Source organism: Tauraco erythrolophus, chromosome 5 (assembly GCF_009769465.1).
Source record: "Tauraco erythrolophus isolate bTauEry1 chromosome 5, bTauEry1.pri, whole genome shotgun sequence".
NCBI lineage: Eukaryota > Metazoa > Chordata > Aves > Musophagiformes > Musophagidae > Tauraco > Tauraco erythrolophus.
The window spans coordinates 27,333,070-27,358,658 of NC_141469.1; the positions used below are offsets into that span (position 1 = coordinate 27,333,070).

Genomic DNA, 25,589 nt, shown 5'->3' on the forward strand with positions numbered 1-25,589 from the left:
ATTTAGTATTTAAGACTGAGTATTTCTGTGATGTCAGTTCTCCCAGAACCTCTCACAGAGATGAACATGTGAGTGTTCAGACTGTGCAAACAGCTTATCATCCTCCTCTTGATAATCACTGAAATGGATATATTGTAGCATGGGTGTTACTGACAGAGAAATTAAAATGAGACTGTGTTCTAGAGCAGAGTGTTGTACTCAGACCTGAACTCAGAGGTGCCTGGCTTCTGCTGCAGCTACTAGGTCATATCACACTATTCTGGGATGTCCAGTGCTGATTTTATGGTGACAGGTATTATCATTCAGCCCAATGGGCTTTGGGTAAATAGTTTTTCTCATTTACAAATGGCATAGTTTCCTTTCTTTTTCAGTCTTTGATCCCTGTATTGCCAAGGGAGAGGAGAGATTGGTAGAGCATGGCTTGCATACTGTTAACTTGGTTTGTTCACTGTGGTTTGTGGTAGTGGAGGAGATGCAGCCTCAGCGTGTGGTTTGGTGGAGAGCAGAGGGTGTTCAGGGGCAAGTAGTCTCGATTCGCTTACAAAGTTCTGTGCAGAATGTTAATACTAGAAAGAAAAGGTTTTACATGGTGTATATTTTAAGATGCAGTCTTTTCAGAGATGCCTTTTTCAGAGGCATGGAAATGCCTTATAGGCAGCAACCAAAATTCTCTTGCAGGTATGTCGACATATTAAGAATGGAGATGTCCTTTTACTGAACCGCCAGCCCACTCTTCATAGACCCTCCATCCAAGCTCACCGGGCCCGAATCCTGCCTGGAGAAAAAGTGCTGAGGCTTCACTATGCCAACTGCAAGGCTTACAATGCTGATTTTGATGGTGATGAAATGAATGCCCATTTTCCACAGAGTGAGCTGGGTAGGGCAGAAGCCTACACCTTAGCCTTTACTGATGAACAGTATCTAGTTCCAAAGGCAAGTAAAATGGTCAGATAAATTTATTCCTTTGCATCATTTGAGATTTTTTTTTTGTCTAATGATAAATGAGATCAATTTATTTGTTATTACTTTTTATTATTATTGTTATTTTTATTCTCGTTTCCTTTTCTGTCTCCACTTGATGCCAGTCTTGCTCTTTACCTCAACAGATTGTTGTTGTTCAGGCCTTGTTGCTTGCTTCTCATCTCCCCAGTCCCAGTTGTTCTCTTCTAGAGAGAGCCCATCACATCCAAACAATCGTGTCCATTTAATGTCAATGTCCAGAAGAGATTATTAGTAGAGTTGTACTGTGATGAAGAGTTCTTTACAAATTACTTTGGTGTGTTTATCCAGCTGGTCTAATTCTGGGACCTACTAGCACATGTCTTATTCTCCCCTGCCTTTTCTTGTTATGTCTTTAGGATGGGAAGCCACTTCCTGGATTGATCCAGGATCACATGATTTCTGGAGTCAGCATGACAATCCGGGGCTGCTTTTTCACCAGAGAGCAATATATGGAGCTTGTTTACCGAGGACTAACAGACAAAAAAGGAAGAATTAAAATCTTTCCTCCTGCCATTATGAAACCACAGCCATTATGGACAGGAAAGCAGGTAGTTTATAATTTATTGGGCTAAAAATTGCTAGTCGTTCCAAAGTAAGCAGAATGCTAATGTTAAAACCAGCGCTGCTGAGGGCTGCTGAAAAGCCAGAGCCCATCATCTAATCAACACTGTGTAGATCTTGGTGTGTTATTGGAGCTGTGGGAGTCGTCTTTCATTTAAAATGACAGTGTTAGGATAGTACTTCTGCTTGCTGCTCTCAACGGTGTTGCAGATAGAAGTATAACGCTGCAGGCATGGGAGCAGAGGACTTTGTTGATCATAGTAAACTAGGTTACGCCAATCAGTGCGTTCAAACCTCTGAAAATATATTTATTTACAAATATTCTGTGATTTGACTTTTTGCTTGAGTTCATCATTAGGTTGATGTAATATCTGGGAAGCCCAAGCGAATGCTTCATTTTCTACTATTTAAGAGAGTTTAACATTCAATCCAAGTCTCATGGCAGAGTAGGGGAATTTCTCTGCCAGTTTGTCCTGGCAGACAGGAAGCCCAATAGACAACCTTTTTTTTTTAAAAAAAATATATATATACACACACACACACATATGTATTGAAAAAATCAGTGGTGCCATATGTTTCTGAATAATTATGCGTCTTAGCTCATTGTTCTTTCAAAGGCTAGAGTAGCAGGAGGATGTTAATTTCTTGTAAACTTCAGATTTCTGAGCTTTTAAAGCTTTACTATCAGTGGAAAAAATACGTATAAGATGTTGCTTATCTCCTCTGTGCCAAATTCTTTACAGTGAGAAGGGAATATAGGATATAATTCGTTCCTGCCACTCTTCCTGCTTCTTTATAGGTTGTTTCTACCTTGTTAATAAACATCATTCCAGAAAAGTATGTCCCACTGAATTTGACTGGGAAAGCTAAGATTGGTGGAAGAGCCTGGGTAAAGGGACCTGCAAACAGATGTCTAAATCTTGATTCCATGTGTGAATCTCAGGTATGCTGGGGCAGCAACTCTGGAGGCTGGGCTGGGATGTATTGTAATAAAATTGTGTATAGAGTAGAGGAATGGGAAGGGAAGCAGGGGGATGACAAAGTTAAAAATAGATATTGAGCAACAGTTACTGCCAGAAGGTAATGATTAGAGGATAGGCCTAGGGGTCAGGAAAAACTCTGTTCTGATGCTTACTGATACAGATTCCATCTGTTTTTCTTAGACCATATGTCTTCATTGTTTGACTTTAGAGGTGGGAAAAACACAGATGGTGTTAGAAGTTTTATTTCTGCTGTAAATTCTGAAAGTACAGATAATCTGACCATATTTAACTGTTCACCTATATGTGGCCTTTTAAAACATCTTACTTAAACCGATTTTCATGTAGATTATACAGAAAAACCTGTAGAGATCATAATGAGATCAAAATTTCTGTTTTCCTGGATACCTGTGTTTTATTTTTTAGGTTATTATTAGAAATGGGGAATTACTGTGTGGTGTCTTGGACAAAGCTCACTTTGGCAGCTCTGCCTACGGCCTGGTCCACTGTTGCTATGAAATCTATGGGGGTGAAACTAGTGGGAAAGTGCTAACGTGTCTAGGACGCCTCTTTACTGCTTATCTTCAGCTCTACAGAGGATTTACGATGGGTGAGTAACACAAGGACTAAGTAACCAGTGCTGTAGTGCAGCACCTCCAGAGATAGAAAACAGACATTGTTGGGCATAATACATGCTAAGAGTTCTGTAAATAACCTTTCACAAGACTGTCCTTGAGTGGGATAGCTGTTTGCCAACTTGTTTTTTGGTGTGGTGTTTTTTTTTTTTCCTGGTTGATGCAGAGCTGGCATTTTAAGCAGAAAGTATAATCTTGAGTATGTGCATCAAGTTCTCTCTTCTGTGCTGCCTGGTCAAAGCGTACACAGTCTAAATGTGTTGAAATTTTGGTTAGATCAAAACCTCCTATGAGCCTTTGTTATTTTACTTGTCTGAAAAAGAATTGTTGTGTAGAAACCAGAACAGCCGATAAAGCGAGACGGAAGAACTTTGAGGGGTTATTAATCAAGTCTTTGCGTATCACAGTTCTACTGTCGATCTTTTGGTAAAAGTTTGACTTTCATTACAGCTTTGCAAACTCATACGAAAGTGCATTTGGCACGCAATGAAAATTTGACCCTTACTGTACGTGCTATTCTTACAGTAGTTGAAATATTTCCAATTGCCATGTAGAGCTTTACAAGGTGTTTTTATACTAATGAAATACTTAAACTCTCCTGCTGCTATATGCTGTAAGTTGGCTGTTATCTGAAGGCACAATATCATCACTTAGAGTTAGGTAGACACCATTGCCTGGTAGACAGACAGCACTAGTGAGGAACCAACAGACTGCTGTGAGCCAAGAAAAAGGGAGGCAGGTCTGTTAAAGTGAGGAAGATGATTAATGGACTGTAAGACACAGAAAATATGTCTTGAGAGCCAGGGAGCAAAAACTAATTAGACAAAGATAACGAACCTGGGATCTCTAGATAGTTAAAACATCAGAAAAAGAGAAGTGGGACTGGAGCAGAGTCTGGGATTTGATGAAGATGAGGTGATTCAGGACTGAGTAAAATGAGACTTTGAGATGAGATAAGATTCAGGAGAAGGAGACAAAGTAGAAAAGACAAAGTTGTAATGGGAAAAGGAAAGTGGGGCTGAACGGAAAGAGTGAGGACAGAGGGACATACCATGTGACCATGGGCTCCTTTGCCTTGTAAATGTGTGCGTAACTCACTAGTGAAGTGTCCCACTTCTCCCCTAGAACTGCTGTACATGTAGCCTGGGAGGAACGTCTGGATGTGACCTAACACAGCTCCCTGCTCAGAACAAGTCCTGCCAGATGAGCTTGGGCAAGGCTGTGTCCAGTCAAGTTGTGAATATCTCTAGGGATGGTGATTATACAACCTTTCTGGGTCCCTGTGCTCACATTTGATCGTATACATTGTCAAAATCTTTTTCCTCTTGAAGAAAGTGTTGTTTCCTTGTATCTCTAAAGGCCAAAGAAACACATCTTTCAGCCTCTCCTCATCCATCATGTGCTCCAGCCGTTTTAGTGACTTTTGCAGGACTTCATACAAATAGCATCCAGGAAGGAGTTAGGGTTCCAACCTTTGATTTGTTCTGAATTGTTGCTCTCCTGGTCCTGTCATCATAAGGCTCTGTGTTTTTAGTTTACCTTTTTAAAACTAGGAAACGACACATGCTCCAAAGGTCAGCTAATAGGAACTTGGAAGAGGATGGAAGAGAAAAAAGTTTGATGTGGTTGGCCTGTCACATGTTTGTTTGTGTGCAAGTACACCAATTCAACAGTATCTATAAAAATCTGAAGTTAAGAATTCTTAAGTCTGGGAGTTGATTTTGCACTCTTAATGCTTAGCTTAGCTGATGTTGCGTGTTTTGTTGACAGCCTATGTCTTCTCCCTCAAAAAGACACTCAGAATTTTTTTTTTCCTTGTCAAACTGCAATTAGCCTGATTTTAACAATTAATTGTGACTTTCTCTTCTAGCTCTTTGCTCTCAAAATCCCTGACACCAAATATGGTTCCTTCCTTGATTCTTTTTCAGTTTAGATCATTACGTGCTCTGTCTCTCTTCTTTTACAGGGATTGAAGATATTTTGGTTAAACCTGAAGCAGACCACAAAAGACAAAAAATCATTGAAAAGTCACGCCAGTGTGGTATTGAAGTAAGTCTGTCTTGCAGAATTTTTTTTCCCTCCATAATTAAACATTTTGAAATCCTGCCCTGTTTATTCGTGTCTGCTTAGCACCTAAAAAAACCCATATTTTACTTTCAGGCTGTTAGAGCTGCTCTTAATTTGCCAGAAACAGCGTCACGCGAGGAGGTCCAAGGGAAATGGCAGGATGCCCACCTCTGCAAAGACCAGAGGGATTTTAACATGGTTGATCTGAAATTCAAGGAGGAAGTAAACAATTACAACAATGAAGTTAACAAGGTTGGCATTGGGGCGTCTGTGTATGCTAATCTTGTTTGGAGACTTTCTTAATTTAATGTTGATGAGGGCTGCCTGACTGTTCTGGAGGCTGAAGCTTTCCATCTGGCCTCAGCATGAGGCTTCACATACTGCCTTGCCAGTGCACATCAGCCTTGTCCTCTCTGAATGAGAGGATGGCATAATATTCAAGATACTTTTAAGATTATAAATAGGAATGTTCATGGTTAGTCATCCTTTCAGTTTTTTAAAACTTTCAGCTGAAAGTGCTTTGGTTTATTAATAATGGTTTTGTTTTGTTCCCTTCACCCTATTGCAACTCTTTAGGTTTGTATGCCCCTTGGTCTCCACAGGAGTTTTCCAGAGAACAATTTGCAGTTGATGGTACAGTCAGGAGCCAAAGGATCCACTGTAAATACAATGCAGGTAATGGCAGCTAGAATACTTAACAGCTACACGTGTTGAGGTTATTTGTCCTAGAATGTAAGCTATTGAGAAGCTTTTGTATGGATATCTAATACCAAAGCAGGATTTTTATTCCAGACTCTGGAAATGGAGGCCTTTGGCATGGAAAAATTTTAGGAGAATACAATAAAGACCTCAGTGGGTGATGGAGGAGAGTTGATGTTTATAATAACCTTCTATTTTTGAAGCAGTTCTCAGTACATTAGGATTTATAGAAACAGCAGACCTTCTTTTTAGAGGGAATGCTGCAGATTATACAAAGAAACCTACTATAGGAGAAAGGCCAGGAAATGTTCTCTGTTGGAGACTGACCCCTCTGTTTCCTTCTTCCACTACTGAATAGGAACAATTAAATCTTTGATTTTGGTGGAAATGGCAAGGGTGCTTTTTCATTTTGCCTTCTGCAATACGGACACCAAGCAATAAACACTATATAAACAGGTCATGTAAAATTCTGTCTCTTATGAGAGAGAATGACCAAAACTCAAGAGAGAGAGGGTTTTGTTTTGGTTGTTGTGTTGTGTTGTGTTGTGTTGAGAGGTGGTGAGGGTAATGTGAAGGCCTTGAAAATATTTACAATATTTTTAGTTTCACATGTCTTTGTATTAAAATAAACATACAGAATGAGAATGGAAATGTTGAGGATGAGATAATTAAAAAAGACCAGGTGAGATCTAGATGATTTTTCTGCCCATCAGTAGCAAGAACATTTAATGAACATGTCAACATATAGTTAAAGAATAATTTAGTGAACATTTTAATCTTTTTACCGTGTTTTTCAAGAAAAATTGTTCAACTGGTGTGAGCTAACCGTTGGGTGGAAAAGTGATGTTTCCATGTTTCCTTTTTTCCTGTCCACATTTAGATTTCTTGTTTACTGGGCCAGATTGAGTTGGAAGGTCGAAGACCTCCACTGATGGCATCTGGCAAATCACTGCCATGTTTCCAGCCTTATGATTTTTCCCCTAGTTCAGGAGGATTTGTGACTGGCAGATTTCTCACTGGGATCAAACCTTCTGTAAGTTTAACACTGCTTGTGCTTGTACTGAAGCTTATTTAAATCTTGGTACTTTAATACAGAGTGTCTGTGATTATAGATATATCAGCTTTATTCACCCTACTTTCATATGTAGCTTTTGAGAAAGAGCGTGAATTGCCAGTCTTGGTGTACTTCTCAGCAGAATGCTTATAGTACTGTGCTTATGTTTAGGAATTCTTCTTTCACTGCATGGCTGGCAGGGAAGGTCTTGTGGATACAGCTGTCAAAACCAGCCGTTCTGGATACCTACAAAGGTAAGAGGCTTGTTTTAGAATTTGAGCCTTTAAAAGGTCCTTTTGGTTGATTGGTTGGGTGTTTTTTTGTAGAGTATGCCTGTATTGGTTAGATTAACTTCAGTGTACCTCCTTTTTAGAAAAGTGTTTACTCTGAGTGTTGAATGTTTGTTCTAAGGCCAACTTTCTAGAGGACTGGATCAAGTGGAACTTGATATCATCTCTCACTTATCTTTGGCACATAGCAGCAGCAACGAGAAATCTTTTTTCCTGGTACAAGTAAAGGTGTACAAATTCCAGACAACTCTAGTTTTTCTTGGCTATGTTGTGTGGCCTTCATCTCTGTTCAAGCATCACCTCTAGTATGTAGAAGAAGATGGACCACCTTCAGAATGTAGAAGAAGGTGGAACTTTTTAATTGTTTCAGAGGGTAGAGAGGGGTTCTAAAGGAGGGGTGCCCCCTTCTTCAATGTGTGCTTGCAGCCCAGAAAGCCAACTGTATCCTGAGCTGCATCAAAAGAAGCATGGCTGGCAGGTCGAGGGAGGGGATTCTGCCCCTCTGCTCTGGTCCCAAGAGACCCCGCCTGCAGTACTGCCTTCAGCTCTGGGGCCCTCAATGTAAGAAGGATATTGAGCTCTTGGAGCAGGCCCAGAGGAGGGCCATAAAGATGATCCGAGGGCTGGAGCACCTCTCCTATGAAGACAGGCTGAGAGAGTTGGATTTGTTCAGCCTGGAGAAGAGAAGGCTCTGGGGAGACCTTCTAGCAGCCTTCCAGTACCTAAAAAGGCCCTACAAAAAAGCTGGAGAGAGACATTTTGACAAGGGTGTGTAGTGGTAGGACAAGGGGCAATGGCTTTAAACTGAAAGAGGGGAGATTTACATATAGATACAAGGAAGAAATTTTTCCCTCTGAGAGTGGTGAAACACTGGAAGAGGTTGCCCAGAGAAGTTGTGGATGCTCCATCCCTGGAAGTGTTCAAGGCCAGGTTTGATGAGACTTTGAGCAACCTGGTGTAGTGGAGGACGTCCCTGCCCATGGCAGGGGGTTGGAAATGGATCACCTTTAAGGTCCCTTCCAACTCAAACCATTCTGTGATTCTTTCAGACAGCTGTTGGAGAGTGACAGCAGAAATAGAGAGTAATTTGCAATTTAATTTTAAGTCACTCCAGTCTAAGGAAAAACTGGAGGGAGCAAAATGAAGAAAGCTTTGCAATATCATTACACATTTCACGTGTGTGTTGTGTCTGTATGATTTTTGACATCTAGAATTCCTCATCAGCCCTTAAGTGCCCTTAGGATATTAATGAAAACAGTGTTTTTCATGTTAGAGTTATATCATCCTTGTTTCTTTGTAGCCTCTTAACAGTGTGTTGTTTTTTTTTTTTTCTTTTTTTCTTTGGAACAGGTGTATCATAAAACATTTGGAAGGACTGGTAGTTCAGTATGACCTGACTGTACGAGATAGTGATGGCAGTGTGGTGCAGTTTCTGTATGGAGAAGATGGACTTGATATTCCTAAAACGCAGTTCTTACAACCCGAGCAGTTTCCTTTCATTGCAGAAAACTATGAGGTAGAACAGTTGAATCTTAAGTATTTATGTGGGGTAAAAGGGAAGACTGAAATGCATGGTTAACACCTGGCATATCTGTTAGGGATCTAGTGGCATAGTTGTTTCTCTCAGTCACTCTCAGACTAACCTACATTTTTATTTGCTGTAATATTCAAGATATGGAAGCGAATCTTAAGTCTGTGGCATGATTTAAGCAGTTTCAGCAGAGCACCAGGCACTCTTTCTATTCTTCTATTCTACATCTGCAGTTGGATTCAACACTTTGCTGTTGAATGTCTCTCAAGATGACTTTACTGTTCAGTCTCTGAAGTTTGATAACTTCCTTTTACCAGTATCATCATGGGTTACTAGAGAATGGTGCTAGTCACACAAAAACATGAAGAGTTCAACCTCAGCTGGGTTGAAAACAAATTTTGAAAATTGTTTTACAGCAGCTGAACATTTTGAGTAGCAGCAGACGACCTTTTCAGTTTGCTTTGCCTTGTCTGCTACAGTGAGCATAGAGAGAAGAATAATCAGAGATAACTTTCTTACAGGTAATCCAGAAGACAAACCATCTGGATGAAGCTTTAGCAAGGATGGAGTCTCACCAAGCTAACCAGCAGTTCAGAGCCATCAAAAAGTGGCGAGCCAGGCACCAAAACTCTGTGCAAAGAGAAGGAGGTTTTCTGATGTTTTCTAAAAAGAAAATGGCAAGTGTAAAAGCACAGATTCCAGGAGGAGAAATCAAAAATGGAAGAGATCCTGCTACTTTGCAGGTAACACAGAAGCAGTTGAATTGAGTGAGTGCTTTACAAAGTTGCAGAATTCAGTGATATTTTTTTTAATGGCTTTTTATAGAATTATGGGATCATTTAGGATGGAAAAGACCTTGAAGATCAAGTCCAACCATAAACTTAACACTGTCAAGTCTGCCACTAAACTATGTCCCTAAGCACCACATCTACATGTTTTCTAAATACCACCAGGGATGGTGACTCCACTGCTTCCCTGGGCAGCCTGGTCCAATGCTTGACAGACCTTTTGGTGAAGACTTTTTTCCTAATATCCAATCTAAACCTCCCCTGGCACAACTTGAGGCCGCTTCTTCTTGTCCTACTGCTTATTACTTGGGAGAAGAGACCAACACCCACCTCACTACAACCTCCTTACAGGTAGTTGCAGGGAGAGATAAAGTCTCCCCTCAGCCTCCTTTTTTCCAGGCTAAACAACCCCAGTTCCCTCAACTGCTCCACATAAGACTTGTGCTCCAGACCCTTCACCAGCTTTTTTTCCCTTCTCTGGACACTCTCCAGCACCTCAATGTCTTTCTTGTAGTGAGGGGCCCAAAACTGAACGCAGTGTTTGAGGTGAGGCCTCACCAGTGCCGAGTACAGGGGGACCATCACTTCCCTAGTCCTGCTGGCTACATCATTTCTGATACAAACCAGGACACTCTTGGACTTCTTGGCTGCCTAGACCAAGTGTCATGAAGTATTCTAAGTTGAAGATGTTGAGATACGTAACTCTGTGAACTTGTCTGCAAATGTTGTCCCTAATCACTGCTTCATTAATCACTGCTTCATTTATTCAGCTATGCTGAAATTGTGCTGTTGACACTTTTGATAATGTTCAAAACAATTTGGTCTGGGGATTCATTCACTGTTTGTTCTTTTTTTTTTTTTTCACTAGATAGGTAGGTATAGATACATGTTTATCTCTGTCTCGGTATATTATAAAGCTCAGTGAACAGACTTCCATGTCACAAGCTAATTCCTCCTTCATAAAACAGCAAGGCATGTAAAAGATAGACTTAGCTCATTTTCTGTATTGATTTTTTTTTTTTAAGTAGGTATTAACTTTTTCCTTTATTAAATGCAACATATGAAATGTTACTTGAAAGACTAGCAAATGAAGAATAGAAGTAAAACCATTTAGCATCCATAAGATGCAAGCTATGTTTAAGGTCTGTGCTGGGCTTGAATGTCAACAGCTGAAAATCAGAGAAGCTCCTTTGTTGTGCCAGCTTTAGGCAGGCAAGGTGGTAGTCAGCTAAAAGTAAAGATTTTGGAATGTTGAGGGGTTCACTCCCAAGTGAAAATCATTCTTAGAGGGCTGTATTTCACTGGTTTCTGGAGTAGTTACTATGGGTAGATAACTGATTATTTCAAGCTTGTAAAGAACCTTGAAATCATTCAGGGTCAAAAGTCTAAGTATCAGAAAATGGAGAACACCATATTTGTAGCTGAGTTGTTTGCTGTATATTACATATATTACATATACATTAAGTTTTGCATAGGTAATCTTTTCCTCCTTCTCTATTGCTTGATTGCTGCGTTATTTAGTTCTGGTTTTGCTGCGAATAAACCAGCCTGCTTAAAAATCCCCTCTTGTTTTCAGTTATTGAAGATGTGGTATGAGCTAGATGAGAAGAAACGAAGAAAGTATCTGAAGAAGACAAATAAGTGTCCTGACCCAAGCCTTGGTGTTTGGCGTCCGGATACTTATTTTGCATCTGTTTCCGAAACGTTTGAAAATGGACTCGAAGATTATATCAACAAATGGGAATCTGAGAACATACGAAGTTATAGGCGTCCAACACTTTCTTCTGATAGGTAGTAACTTCTCTGTCTTTGCTTCTTTGCACTGAGGCAAAAAAAAATTAGCTATTTTTAGACTGAGATTGCTAAAGATGAAAAAGTCTGTATCAACTCTGTTTTTTTGTTGTGACCTTTGTGAAACAAAGTAGTGAGTTTCAAGATGGTTCCTGAAAACTGTGCTTAGTGTGCAGTGGAGAGGCCCTGGTTATCTGTTTTTTCCAAACCTGAATTTTCCATACTTCTAAGGCCTTTGCCAAAGGCTTTGTGGAATAACAGCAGTGTATTGATGTTCCCCTACATGTGAAATAATACCTTACAGTAACAGTTAGAACCAGAACATGCTCTTGCCACACCTTGGAGTTAGTGAGGCAGTTAAGATGAGCAAGTAAGAGTAAATGGACTCTTTTGACATTCTGGGAATTAGCAGCAGAAGTAAAATATGGTTTCGCCAAGGCTCCAGTTCTGCATTAATGGGCTGTGTTTGTCAGATGAGATTGGGATAGACAATTTTACAGTTTCTGGAGTGTATTCATAAGCTTCCAGGAGAAATTGGCTGAAAGACGTAACTTTATTGAACTGAGCAATGTTTCAGTCTCTTCCAAGTTCTTTATTTTGTACTATGTTGAGCTAAACCTCTTATTTCCTGTCTTCAGATTAAAGGATTTGTTATATTTAAAGTGGCAGCGATCTCTTTGTGACCCAGGAGAAGCTGTGGGTCTTCTTGCAGCTCAGAGTATTGGGGAACCTTCCACACAAATGACTCTGAACACCTTCCACTTTGCTGGCAGAGGTGAAATGAATGTCACATTGGGTATTCCAAGGTGAGAAAACTGTTCTCAATGGGTCCTTTGCCGGTTTTGGCACTTGTGTAATAGTGCTTAATCTCACTGGCAGGCATATTTGAGAGCAAATAATGTTTCAGTTTAATTATAAATTATGCCTGCTCAGAACTGTCTTAACATTTTACAATTTTATGGATATTTTTGTTCATTTTCCAGATACAAAATATCTGTGAATGCACTTTACTCTTATCTGACGTATAGCAAATAGTTTATTTGTTTCTGTATTTTATTCAGTACAGCATAAGCCCAAAGAAACAGTGTTTTGTTGGTTTGCCCTCTGCCAATATCCTTACTCCTCCTAACTTTTAAACCTGTTTCTTTCACACACAATGGCAGTGGCAACTCTGAAATCTGATATGTTTAGTATTATTATCACCAACGTAAAAAGAGCCCTGTCTTAGACCTGCCAGGTTTTCCCTGGCTCTTCAGTTTGGTGACAGTGACTTTACCGGTGTACACGTGTGTACCAGCCAGTCATGAGCTTGTTCTGAATGACATGGGTGCTGACCCTGGCCTCGTGTGTGGGTGTGATGCCTTAGGTGAGAGATGGTTGTATTACTTCAGAGAAGCAGAGGAGGAGGAGAAAGTTAAGAGGAGCATACATTATGCATCTGTAGGAAACAGTCTTCGTTAGTTCTTCTGTTCTTTGAACAACTTATTATCATCTCTAGTCTCTTCCCATAACTGAGGTGATAATCAAATTAAGGCAGTAGAGCTACTGTTGTGCTGTGCCTGATGAGGAACCAGAAAGAAGCACGGCGATGATAACCACAGCTCTCAATGCATATGGCTTTGGTGGAACTGGCAGTTCCTACATGCCGCCCGATTAAAAGAACTAGGTACTTATTTGATTGCATGGTGCTTTTATTGCTAATTTGAGAGATCATTCTTTATTTAAAGGTTGCGGGAAATATTGATGGTGGCCAGTGCAAATATTAAAACGCCAACGATGAGTGTCCCTGTGTTCAATACCAAGAAAGCTCTCAAGAAGGTGAAGCAGCTTAAGAAACAGCTCACCAGAGTGTGCTTAGCTGAGGTGAGCCTTCTGTTCAGTGTGTCCTTTGAGAGCCTGCAAAACAATATTTCCTATTTGAGCTCATCAGTTACTCTGGCTTTGTAGTAGTTTCCATTTTTGAAGGTTTACCTGTGGGTGCAAGATGAGAGGATCCTTTCTTTTCACCTCTTGCATACTGAACCTGTAATATCTCCTAGGAAGTGGAGCATTGAAAGGAATTGCAGTTACTGTGGCTGTATGAGACTTAAATTCAATCTAACCTGTAGAGCATTGTTGCAGGCTACAAACTCTCTATAGGCTGTAAATGGGGAGGGTAGTAGTTCATACATAGCAGTAGTATAATGGCAGGGAGGATTTATGTTTGCTGCCATAGCCTTGGTTGGTTCTTTCCCAGGCTTGTTTTTGTCCTAGAATTGGAGGGGTTTTGTTTTGTCTTTAAGGACAAGCTAATCTGGCTGTGACTGGCATTGCAGAGATGTTTTTGTTTGTCCCCCACCCCTTCCTAGTCTCATACAAGTGGCTGTGCTCAATAGAAGCAAAACATTGGCTCCTTGGAGACTGAATACACTGAAATCTGATGAGGCTGATGTATTCTGTGCTCCCCCTCTTCCTAGGAGTGTGGTCTTTCCTGTGCTCTTCTGCATGTTCTTCCCTCTTCTGTCTTACTCTTTCTGGTTGAAAGCAGCAAGGATAGAGTTAAGTAAGACTCAGCTCTGTCCTGAAATACTGTCATGCTCAATGAGCACGAGTCAGTAAAATGAAGCTGTTGGCCCACTAAGAAGTGTGGTCTTTTGTGAAGGAGTCTGGTGGGAGGTGAGGCCTCTCCCTATATTGTCCAAGCAAGGCCTCTCCCCATATTGTCCAAGTTAATTGCTGGGAGGAGTTTAAGATAAAGAGTGCAGTAGGGTAGAGTCCTCTTGCTCAAATGCTGCCACAAAGCCTCCAGAGAAGTTTGCCAGATAGCCTTGTGTAATTCCAGTCTCATATGGAAAACATTGGAGTTGCAGGAAGTAAATGAAGTGTCTTCATCAAAGCAGTAACGTTCCTACTTAACGGTTTTTGTAGGTCTTGCAGAAGGTTGAGATAGAAGATTCCCTGCGTGTGAAGTGCAAGCAGAACAAACATCGCCTCTACAAAATCAAATTCCATTTCTTGCCCCATGAATACTACCGAGAGGAGAAGTGTGTGAAGCCCAGGGAGATCTTGCACTTCATGGAAACACGGTGAGTTTGCTTTCAGGTACTTCAATATTTGCTCTTCTTTTGCATTTCCATGGGCTCTGAGGGTCACTGCATGTTGTTTACCGTTGCTGTGCCTTTCCAAGCAACAGCTGCCTGCAGATGTGCTTGCAGAAGCGTCTAGGCAGTTGCTTTTTATGTCTTGAATAAAACTGGATCTGTGGCTTGGTGACAGTGCAGAATTGTATCAAGGCAGATCTTTCACATGTCTCTGATACACTCGGAGAAGAGCATGTAAGCAACATCTCATTCTTTACCTTTGGATGCTTAAGCATTTATTACCTGTAAAAAGTGTTTGAATACTTTAGGTGTCTCTTGGTGTTCTCACTGAACAGAACTAAACCTTAATATTTTTTATTAGTTTTTTAAAATAAATAAATCAGAAAAGGATGGCACTTTTTTTCCCATTTACTTTTTCCCCATGCATCCTTTCCCATGTCTGGCTGAATTTGTGTAGTTAGAAGTAGAACATTTAATGATAAAGGTCTATTGAAAGCTATTTTTTGTTTTGCAAAAAGGCTTCATTGATTTCTTCTTCCTTCAGGCCACATGAGTTCAAGCTGGGTTAATTTATGTAACAATTTCACATGTGCTCGTTGGTTTAAAAAAGAAAAAAGTCCAGTAGTAAACAGTGTCTTCTGGATGTCAATTTGATGTGTAGATTTTATGTCCAGATGAACTTACAATTTTAAGCTTTGGTTGCACGGCTGCATCTGTGATTGCAAGAGATGATTCCAACCTTTTGATTCCTAAAGGAATGGGAAAGGGGCAAGAAAAATTATTTGCCTTATCTTAGGAGTATTTTTGCATCCACCAGAGAATATGTTCTGTCATGAGTCAACTGGCTTCTTAAACAAATTAACTTTCTGACAACTTCAGATTGACTGCAGTGATGCTGAGCTTTGACATACTGGGTTGCTGCTTCTTTCAGATTCTTTAAAATTTTTCTGGAGGCAATTAAAAGGAAGAGTGCAAAGATGGCATCTTTTACTGAAGTCAGCACCCGGAAGGCAACTCGGAAAGATTTAGATGGTGACCAAGACAAGGTACAGAGAAACGTTACCTGAAAAATGCCTCCCTTCCTTTACCTGTTTTTGGCAACTAGAATTTGGAAAAGCATAGCATGTTTCAGTGTGAACACGAAACGTGTGAATACTAAATTAATTCTTAAATATTTTCTTTATGTATTTATGCATTCTTAGAAAATTAACAAGGAAATTCAAGTTATTGTGTATTAATCCTAATTTCCTTAAGACTGTACTCTGAAAATGCCTATTGATTTTAGCTTTGGTGAGATAAAAGCACATTACTTTCCATTTGCTCCCAGATCAGTGTCCTGTTGTAACAGTGGCTGTCAAAACTTTGAGGAAGATTGTTTTTTCGTTGAAAACCTTTTGCATGTTCCTTCTCCACTCCTCTTCCATCAAGAACTGTCATATAAGCAGGCTGATGGCTTATCTGTTTTGTAGACATTCATCTTGTTTAATGTTAAAGTTATCATGAGTGTAAGTTCATTATTTCTTTATAGTAGTGGGCTTATAGAAATGAATTTGTCCATAAAGGTAGTGCGTTGAACAAGGGATAATTAAATTCCAAACATTTGGCTAAAGCCTTTTGGTGCAGTTAATGCTTCCTAGCAGTCGGTCTGATTATCTGGTCTGTCATGGATTTCTAGACCCAGAATAACCAGGAAACTCCAGCAGAGGAAGAAGAGAACATTGTTGATGCAGAAGCTGATGAAGGGGATGGTGATGCTACAGAAGCAAAACGGAGGAAGAACCAGGAAGAAGAGGTAATGATTTTATAGATGCTCAGCACTGCACTTTAATTCCCAGTTTCCTCTGCTTCGATTTGATTTGGGAAGGAAAACTGCCATTGAAACAAATTGTTTAAAAAAAAATAAAAATTGAAAGGGGATAGGAAAGTCTCTGTTCGTGCTGATCAGTTTTGATTCAGATGGGGAGGAAATCTACAGCACTTGTGATGACCGTGGTCATCATCGTTGAGCCCCGTCCCCGCTCTCCTTTAAGAGTAGTACAGAACCATGCAAGTTAGAGATGGAAGAGATCTGCACTTTTCCAAAGCCTCGTTCTTCAGCCATTGGGTAGATGTGTCTGGCAATCGGGCTGTCTGTGCTGTAGTTTGCTTTAACTTTACCTCTTGCTAATTTCATGCCATTAGTTGTTTTTAAAACTTTACTGTGGTACTTAATAAATGCTGTCCCTGGCTCTGCATGTATTTCCAAGTTCACTACCTCAAAATTATTACGTAAAAGATGGGTTTCCATAATTTCAGCAAGAGGGCAGAGTAATTTAAAATCCTGAGGGAATCTCTTCATCAGAGCTGGATTATGGGAAGAGCCTTTTTGAGGGGGAAAAACCAAGTTCTACTACAGTCACAATAACCTGTAGCATCCCTGACTGTACTGAGGAATAATGGCAAGACTATAAAGAAATGGAGACTGAATTGAATCTGTTGTATTATTTTCTGTATAACAGAGTTGCATTTTCATTGTGTCATAGGCAAGATACTTGCAGCTCAGCTGTCAAGAATATTAACTAATAAAACTTTGTGATGCGCTTTGTTTCTGTACATGTTCTGGCTCAGATAAGGACAATGTAATTTCTTTGCAGGTTGATTATGAGAGTGAAGAAGAAAACGGGGAAGAAAATGGTGATGAGAATCTAGAAGATGAAGAGGCTGAATCGGAAAAAGAAGAAAGGACTCCCAATGCTGAAGAAGATCAGAATGGAGCAGATGGTGATGATTCTCAACATCTTTCCTTTATGTCTCAAACTAAAAAAGAGAAAGATCGATTACTTCAGCCAGCAGAGTTGCGAGTAAATGCTGTTCTGGACAGCCACCCATCAATACAGGATTATACATATGACACCAAAAATGAACTTTGGTGTGAGGTAAGACAGTAGTGCCTGGAAACATCAGTGTGTGGTTGTGCAATGGTTGCTATTGCTCACCAGCCTGGGCTGCAGCTCCAAGGATGTCATTGCATCTTCCACAGCCACGAGGAAATGGCCTGCCTTTTGTAGGCAGGGTCTAAACCTTAGTTAATTAGTTAATTACATTCAGTTCAAGCCAGCTGGGTAATAATAATTGGATGCCATAGGTTGCACATAGCTCCCATAACAAATGGATCTTTTCAGTGGAGTGCTGCTGTTTCGTCTCGGCGATCCTGTATTAATACAGAAAAGTGGCAGGACAAATGTACTTCTTGACATAGCTTTTAGTAACCTCTAACTTTCAGAATACCTGATGAAACTTCTTTTTAAAAACAGGTTTTTGGCAGGTTTATTGAGGTTTAATCTTAAATATTTGATGCATCACTGTGTAGTTCTTGATGAATAAAAGTGATGGCTGGACTGTTGAAAAAGTCTAAATAACTTAAAAAAACAAACAAACCAACAAATGCATACCCCACGCCCCCCAAAAAGTCACCCAAAAAACAACAATCAGTGTAAGTTCAGTGATCTTGAAAGCAATGTGGATGGATGGTCCTAGGATGAGATGTTCTTGTTAGCATCATTCAGCTGTAATTCTAGTCAGGCGTTTATGTTCCTAAACACACAACTAGGGTAATCCAGGTTGTCTGCTTTTTGCCTGAAAAGTAGGCTGGTTATTGAGCCCGATGTTCAGGCTTTTCTCCAGAACAACACTGCATTGTTTTTTTTCCTCTCAGGTTTCACTGACGCTTCCATTGATGAAGGTGTACTTCGATCTCTCCTCCTTGCTTGCCTCTCTCGCACGAAGCACGGTCATTCATGAAGTGAAGGGAATCACACGATGCTTGTTGAATGAAAGTACCAACAAGAAAGGAGAGAAGGAACTCATTCTGCATACTGAAGGGATAAACCTTGCAGAGCTGTTCAGATACTCTGATGTATGTAATGTATTTATAATCCCAAACTTGAGTTGTCTTTTGTATTCTAGAGAGAGATGATGGATGTGTGGTGCCATTTATATTTATCAGGGGTGATGTGTAGCCGTTTCAGCTCTTAAACTCTCTTCTGCCTCCTTTTTCCCCCCAGATATCTTCAGAGCTCAGTAGAGCCTTTTCTCAAGGGCAGCTTGTAAATCAGTTTTTGTGCAGCAGCCCAGTGTTTAATGACAGATAATTCCACACCGTGCTTGTAACTGTCTCTTTAAATGTTGCTTGAGGGAGTTCTTCCATCTTAAATGAATTGCAGTACTTGGAGATGAATAGTTCTGTAATGCCATCTAGCCCATAACTCTACAAATAGAGGATTGTTTTATGCTACATCATCTTTACTGCTTTTGCTACAAGTTCTGGCTGGCTGAGACAAACAGGGCATTGCGTTATATTGCTTGGAAGACTTAAAACATGTTCCTCTGCTGCTTGGGACGGTTTGGGTTTTTGTTTGCTTTTTCTAATTTCAGGTAATTTTCTCCTGTGGTGAGTTTTGATTCCAGTACTTTCATTCGCATCTGTAAAAGGCTGTGATCACTAGCTTAAACATAAATCCCCAGAGTAATTTTTGTCTGTATTTGACTCTGTCTGAGCTGCTGCCTAGTTGTTCTGTAACTGTTAGTGCTGCTTAAGCTAATGAAAAATGGAGGGGAAAAAAAATAAATCTTGGCTTAAGTTATTTGGAAATACACCTGCTGTCTTAACTTGTATCTGTGGCTTTTTTACTTTCAGATTTTGGACCTGAACAGACTTTATTCCAATGATATTCATGCCATGGCAAAGAATTATGGTATTGAGTCTGCCCTCAGAGTGATTATAAAAGAAATAAAAGATGTATTTGCCGTATATGGTAAAATTTATTTGTATTTTTAAAACCAGACTTTATTATTATTAAGATGGGAAAACCCAGCCACAGAGCTTACAAAGTTATGTCTTTGTATCATCTTTTCATTTATGTGTGTATTTTTAAGTTGCAGTTTTTCCATTATTTTAACTGTTATAATACTTTCTGTGAAGACTTTGTTAGTTAATTATTAGGTTCCATTTAATCAGTAGAAAATGGACTAGACAAGGTTGAGTTTATGCCCCCTTCACAGAGCTTTTCTATTCTGGTGTATTTATTTTCTGCAAGCTAGAAGGTCCAGATGAGTTAACTATTAACATCTGAGGAACCTAACTATGTTAAACTTGCGTAGTGGCCCTGAGAAAGGATTAATCTTGCTTCACTCTAGCTTTTTAATGATGGCAGTCCAGGCTCCCTTCGTAGTTGAGTTTATATCTTTCCTAAAATAGCTGTGCTGCATTGTCCGAACGTTATTCTCTTTTCCTAGATTATTCAGAGTCCAGGCACCTAGCTTAGGGAAGATGTCTGACTTCGTAGGCTGCTCAAGTTAGGCATGTTGAATTTGCCTTAAGTGAGCTAAGTCTTGCTATGAATTAAACTATTGAAAAGAGGGAAGATTAATACAGTGGGAATTTCAGCAACCAGTTACATTGAATAGAATTGCCAGCTGGCAGCCCAGAATGTTCTGACCTTCAAGTTGTTCAAGAACTGCTAGGTAAATGTTGACAGAGCTGTTAATGATCCCCCATTACACTGACTCCACAAGCATTATTTAAAAATAAGTGCTGTTTCTTTTTAGACTAAATGAGGTTTTCTGTGGATGCCTGACATCATGCACAGAAAATAGCAGAACCTTTCTGACTCCGGTGCCCAGCTAATGCAGGCCACCAGGTGAGGGGCCACACCTGTGTCCCATCACACGCGGATGAATGCGTGATCTCCTTCTGCATCAACAAGGATGATGCAGACCTTACTCATTTTGTGTGAAGGAACTCGGCCACCTTACAGCATTCTTGACATTTTAGTTTCCCTGGAGAGATATTGGTTTATATTACAGTGAGGTCTGCCTCTCTTGGATATTTGAGGGGGAGCAGTTAAGCCAGCTACACACAAAGAGGTGCAACTGCCACAAGAACGTTAATAGGGATGTTCTCCATGTTGATTAGTTTCAGGGGGGTTAATTTAGACCTGATTTATTAAAAAAAAAGAAAAAAAAAACAACAAAAAAACATGAGCCCTTGAATGCTCCGATGATTGTTCTTTCTTGTGCTCTTAGGCATTGTGGTAGACCCTCGGCACCTTTCACTTGTGGCAGATTACATGTGTTTCGAAGGATTTTACAAACCGCTGAATCGCTTTGGAATTCAGTCCAACTCCTCCCCTCTGCAACAGATGACATTTGAAACCAGCTACAAATTCTTGAAGGAAGCAACAATGATGGGTAAATGGTTTAGTTTGAACTATATTGCTGCAGCATTTCACATATGCTTCGTTTCCATCATAGCTTTCCACTGGTTTTGAGTAATCCATAATTGCATTAGAAAAAAATGCCAGAGGCTAAAATTTTAATTAAGCCCTTGCCAAGGAAAATGTTCCAGATGTTTTTAATAAAATCTTGTCATCTTAAATGAAGTCAGCTCCCACATGTAATTTGTGGGCTCTGTGACTTCTTTCTTTAAGAACTAGATAGGCTTTTTTATAACAAACCTTAAGATTGTTAAAGATTTGTTACAGCAAAGCCTTATGACAGACTGCTAAATCTGCATTTTTCTGTCTCTGCCATTAAAATGGTCATCTCTGCTTTGTTTTCATGTCTCTATTATAACTCTGATATTTTTATCTCTTTTTTAACCTTACTGTGAACAATTTTATTGTGAGAACAGTCCTCCTGGTTGTTATGTTGATTCTGTTTTTCTTCTGCTTTGTAGCACTTTACTATCTTTGCTTTTTTCCTCAAAACCAGAAAAAGGGTCAGATTCACTTATCTAATGAGAGGTTTCTAGTGCCATTTGAGATGCCCAAGAGCATCCTTTCTGCCCTCTAGTTGCTGCTCTGGGAGATGTAGCGATTGCATGGCTGTGTGGATCATTTAGGATATTTGAAATGGCACTAGCCATCTCCATTTATGAATCGTATCCAAAAAACTTGTGCTTTAAGTCTGTCATTAGACAGTTTGTGTGTTCTCGTGCTTTGCATACTAATTACGTCTCCCTTTTGCAAATAGCCTGTGGTTTCTGTCACTCGCCAGTTGGATGCCCTCCTTTTTGGATGCCCCTGTGCTGCCTTATTTGCTACCTCTTAAAAATGGGAAAAGCTCTCAGCATAATCCCTTCAGCTAGTATCCTAAACTGCCTTGCACAAATGTCAGAGATGCTGTTTTCCTTTTTCTTATGCTGAATTCCTTTTTCTTAATGCTGTTTTATACCTTTTCTGGAAAGGTAATTTGGGGTTTAATGAATAGTATTGGTTACAATTGACTTAAAATTCATCTGAAAATCAGAAAGAAAAAGTGTAAATCTGGGGTGAAATTGAGTAGAAGAGGATGTTTCCCACACAGTTGCGCTCTCTCCCTGGATGTACATTATATCACGTCTTGCCTTGGAAATAAGATAAGGTTTTTGCCAAGTGAAACATAATTATATTTATGGATAATGTTAGGAATAAAGTCACGAAGCGCATACTGACAGAAGGGCACGGTGAATTGGCAGGAGAGCTACACTGATTACAAGTGGCAGGAGTTACTGATTTCACCAAGATGGAAATCAAAGTCATAATGTGGCTTCCAGCAGTCTGGATCTAATTTGCTTTAACGTAACTGATAACTTGACTGTACGTTTAAATGCTGCGAGGGTGCCCGTTCATGGCCCTGATTAATAAGAAGTGAAAAGGAAGGCCACTGTGCACAGCTAACGTAGGAAGTGCCATTGGAGCGCCGGTGCGACCCAGCAGGCCGCTGATCAGGGTTTAGCATGCAGAGAGCACACTGCATCAGAAGTGAGATCCCTTTGGCTGCCTGCTCGAAGAATAACTCCTTTTTAATGTCATATGAGGAAACAGGACAGTTATGACTGTTTCGTTGAATGACCTAACAAAGAAGCTTTTTTTGTCTTCAGCTGACACACATTTAGGAGCAGCTATTTAATTATTCAGCTGTAGCTGAGGTCGGAGCTGCAAGCACATGCCATACACTGTGCTGTGGTGGAACTCCTCCCTCATCCTCTGTATGACAGAAAGTTCAGTACGTTTTCCTCAGCAGAATGAAGATGACCCAAACTTACCAAAAGTTTTAACAATTTTATTTCCAATCTTCCAACTGCTCTAATGACAAAATTCCAGCTTGCTGTGGTTAGGGTAAATGAAAAACAGCCTGGATGCTTATAAAAACAGTGAAAGCAAAACGGTCCTAGCCAGACATGTCATCTGGAGAGCTTCCAAATTTCTGTGACACTATTTCGCTACACTGAGTAACCACAAAATCAAAGGAATTCATGGAATGTCTCTCCAGTGAAAAGTTCTCTTCATATCTAGCCAGAAGGATTTAAAATCCACATCAAAAGGATTCAGTCTAACAAAGGAAAAAGGCAGCAATGAAAAGGGAATCTTTTTGGGTTTGCCTCACTGATATATTTTTTTAACAGTCTATTTAATCAGCAAAATGTGTGCACTGGAAGGTCAAATCTCTGTTCTCTTGGAATTCAAATGTGTTGTCTTTTTATGCTGAATAGTGAGGGTTTAGTAATGTGTGACTGAATTCTCGGCTTGCACAAAAAGCTTGGGAAGAGGTAGTAGTGGTTGTAGGAGGGCTAGGAAGAGTTTTGAACTCCTACTCTCAAAATACAAACACAGTCTGAACTGTAGGTGGCAGTGCCTTTCTGAAACCGGAGGCGTGTTGAACCAGGTAACTTCTTGCATGTAAACCAAAATGCTTTCCTATCAGCACGGACTTTTGAGAAGCCTTTGGAAACAGCCTAATATGATTTTGTTTCAATTCTGTTATAGGTGCCTATGATGAACTGCGGTCCCCTTCTGCATGCCTAGTGGTTGGAAAAGTTGTTAAAGGAGGGACTGGTTTGTTTGACCTCAAGCAACCCCTCGCATAGTGTTTTGGTTATGGCTGAAGGACTACAATGTTCATCATAAGAGACGTGTATGCTCTACAGCTATGCAACGAGGGCACATACTGTGTCCCCAGTCATCTTCCCTGTGCCAGTAGGATTGTTAATCTGGATACCTGATGAACCTAATCTATTTAATGAGAATGTCTGCACCTGTAGGAGCCATCCTTTGATCCAAAGAAACATTTATTTACTGTTCATTAATGTAAAGAATGAGATTATTGGCTTACACAGAAAAATAATAAAATGAAGGAGACCATCTGGGTCTCAAACAAGCTGTGCAGCAGCTGTGGCAGACAGAAGTCAAAGCAGAATCTGTTCATGCTGTCGAATTTTTGTGGGGCAGAATTCCCATCTGGGTGGGTAGTGGCCATTGCCACATGGTTGTTGCATAGCAATTTTCCAGTATTGGAAGTAGCATTCAGACTCACAGGTATAGCTGGCCAGTGGTGTCCTGATGCTTCAACATTGCATTGAAGTGTCTGTGCTTGAGGCATATCCGCTTCTCTTGGTGTACTTGCATGCACTGTCGTGACTTTTATAAGCTTTAGGGAATGCATTTTCCCATTCTGCTACTTCATTTATTAATGTCTGTGACACAGTTGTTAAATTTCTTTATTAGCCAAAGACCTGAATTCAGAGTTTTCATGATTTCTATAGGCATTTTCCAATGCCTGCTCTTACGACTCCTTTGTATGGAACACATCTCTGCACAGTGAGAAACCTGACATTTGATAAAGATTTATTCCTTAAATGGCAATGTGAGCTGCTTTGGTTGTGTCATGGTAATAAATTGTCCTCACACTTACGGAGCCATGAAATACAGGAAAACTTACTAGTCATATATTTTGGCATAATATATCCGCATACAAATTCTGCATATGCGAAATGTGTGTATGCAAATTAGGCTGTGCTGCAGCTGGAAAGAGAGACAGTCTCCTGAGCAAGCTGATGTCCTGTTCTAGGCACCAACTTGCTTTTCTCTTGCTCTCTGAAGCTCCCGAGGCCAGCGTTGTCTGTAGCAATCCTTCTGGCAGGCTTGCTTGCTGCTTCAGTGGTGAGAAGTAGTCCTGCGTGGTGGTGGGGCAGCAGTTAGCCAACATGCTTTAGGGGAGCAAGGGGTGTGGATGCTAAACGAGCAGGGCAGGAAAGTGCCCATAAGTATTACATAGTCTCGTTTGAGAACGTCCTGACATGACTGTCCTTTGCTTTACACCACATTGTATGTCAAATCGCTGTTTCTTGCTCCCTGCAGGATCAGCTGTGCAGGAAATGGTGATGAGTTCAGTGGGTGGTTACTCTGTCCTGCTCCCAGGTTATCTAATTCTGGTGATTCTTTAAATAGATCCGTTTCAAAATGTGCTCTGGCTGCAGCAGGATCAGCCAGCCTCCCCTTTATGTTTTGAGTTGCCTTCAAAAATTTAGGCCCAGGCCAGTATCAGAAAAACTGTTCTGATCTGTACTGACAGAACTGACACTGTGGGAAAGCCCCTAACATTACAATTCAGGTCTCACCTAACGTCTGTTTAGAAAAAAAAAAAAGTAGATGGCTGTTCCTGCTCATGGACAAAAGTGATAGGGGAAAGCATATGGCAAGACCTCAGATGAGAGTCCCTGTCTCCAAGGCTGGAGAACTGTGTGTGTTTTGGCATACAGATGGGCTTAGTTTATACTGTGAAGGAGACGCATCTGAAGTAGGAATTGCTCTTAATTCATGGTGTGAGCAGGTTGGCTTGGGAATCATCTAAACTGCCCTTTCTGAGACAAGAGGAGTTTCGGGTTGCTTAAAATTCACAATGCATGCAGAAAATAGAGGTAAAAGAAACGTCCTGTTTCCTGTGGTCAGAAGACTTCTATTTCTTTTCACACACCATGTAGCTCTGTGCTACAAGCTAGATCTTCTATGTTTTAAAGTTTGTTTCCTTGCAACGATTCCTGTCCCTGTACAGTTTGTTTGAGGCTGTGAGCTACCTACCCCCAAACACAGTCTGGGAGAAGGCTACAATAGTGGTTGAGGCTCTTGCTGCCTTTGGAATTATGTAAAACAGACAAATGGAGTCAGTTTTGGCATGAAGGACTCCAAGAGCTGGCAGTAGATGTGATTTCATAGAGAGGAGGAGATAGTGATTGAAGGGCCGGAAGAAAGGGCTAGAAAGCCCCTTTGGAACGTGAGAATGAAGATTTGCAAATATTTAAGTGAGATGGAAAC

The 25,589-nt window shown here is 40.3% G+C and overlaps 1 protein-coding gene across 2 annotated transcripts in view; it reads left to right on the top strand.

The window, feature by feature from the left end:
* The window catches only part of POLR1A (RNA polymerase I subunit A), a 38,004-nt gene extending 14,310 nt beyond the window's left edge, over positions 1-23,694 (top strand). The window contains exons 13-34 of one of the 2 annotated variants that reach the window (XM_086611381.1): positions 679-933; positions 1,359-1,550; positions 2,363-2,506; positions 2,970-3,153; positions 5,145-5,227; positions 5,339-5,497; positions 5,822-5,920; positions 6,825-6,977; positions 7,170-7,252; positions 8,639-8,804; positions 9,341-9,562; positions 11,184-11,398; positions 12,037-12,204; positions 13,126-13,261; positions 14,306-14,463; positions 15,410-15,524; positions 16,154-16,270; positions 17,112-17,393; positions 18,173-18,373; positions 19,154-19,271; positions 20,542-20,706; positions 23,265-23,694. In XM_086611381.1, coding sequence (XP_086467507.1) covers positions 679-933; positions 1,359-1,550; positions 2,363-2,506; positions 2,970-3,153; positions 5,145-5,227; positions 5,339-5,497; positions 5,822-5,920; positions 6,825-6,977; positions 7,170-7,252; positions 8,639-8,804; positions 9,341-9,562; positions 11,184-11,398; positions 12,037-12,204; positions 13,126-13,261; positions 14,306-14,463; positions 15,410-15,524; positions 16,154-16,270; positions 17,112-17,393; positions 18,173-18,373; positions 19,154-19,271; positions 20,542-20,706; positions 23,265-23,365 — 3,516 coding nt within the window. In that variant the 3' untranslated portion in view covers positions 23,366-23,694. Of the gene's footprint in view, positions 1-678; positions 934-1,358; positions 1,551-2,362; positions 2,507-2,969; positions 3,154-5,144; positions 5,228-5,338; positions 5,498-5,821; positions 5,921-6,824; positions 6,978-7,169; positions 7,253-8,638; positions 8,805-9,340; positions 9,563-11,183; positions 11,399-12,036; positions 12,205-13,125; positions 13,262-14,305; positions 14,464-15,409; positions 15,525-16,153; positions 16,271-17,111; positions 17,394-18,172; positions 18,374-19,153; positions 19,272-20,064; positions 20,207-20,541; positions 20,707-23,264 lie in introns of those variants that run through there. The other variant, XM_086611382.1, reaches the window with a different exon arrangement.
* Positions 23,695-25,589: the final 1,895 nt, after the last annotated feature.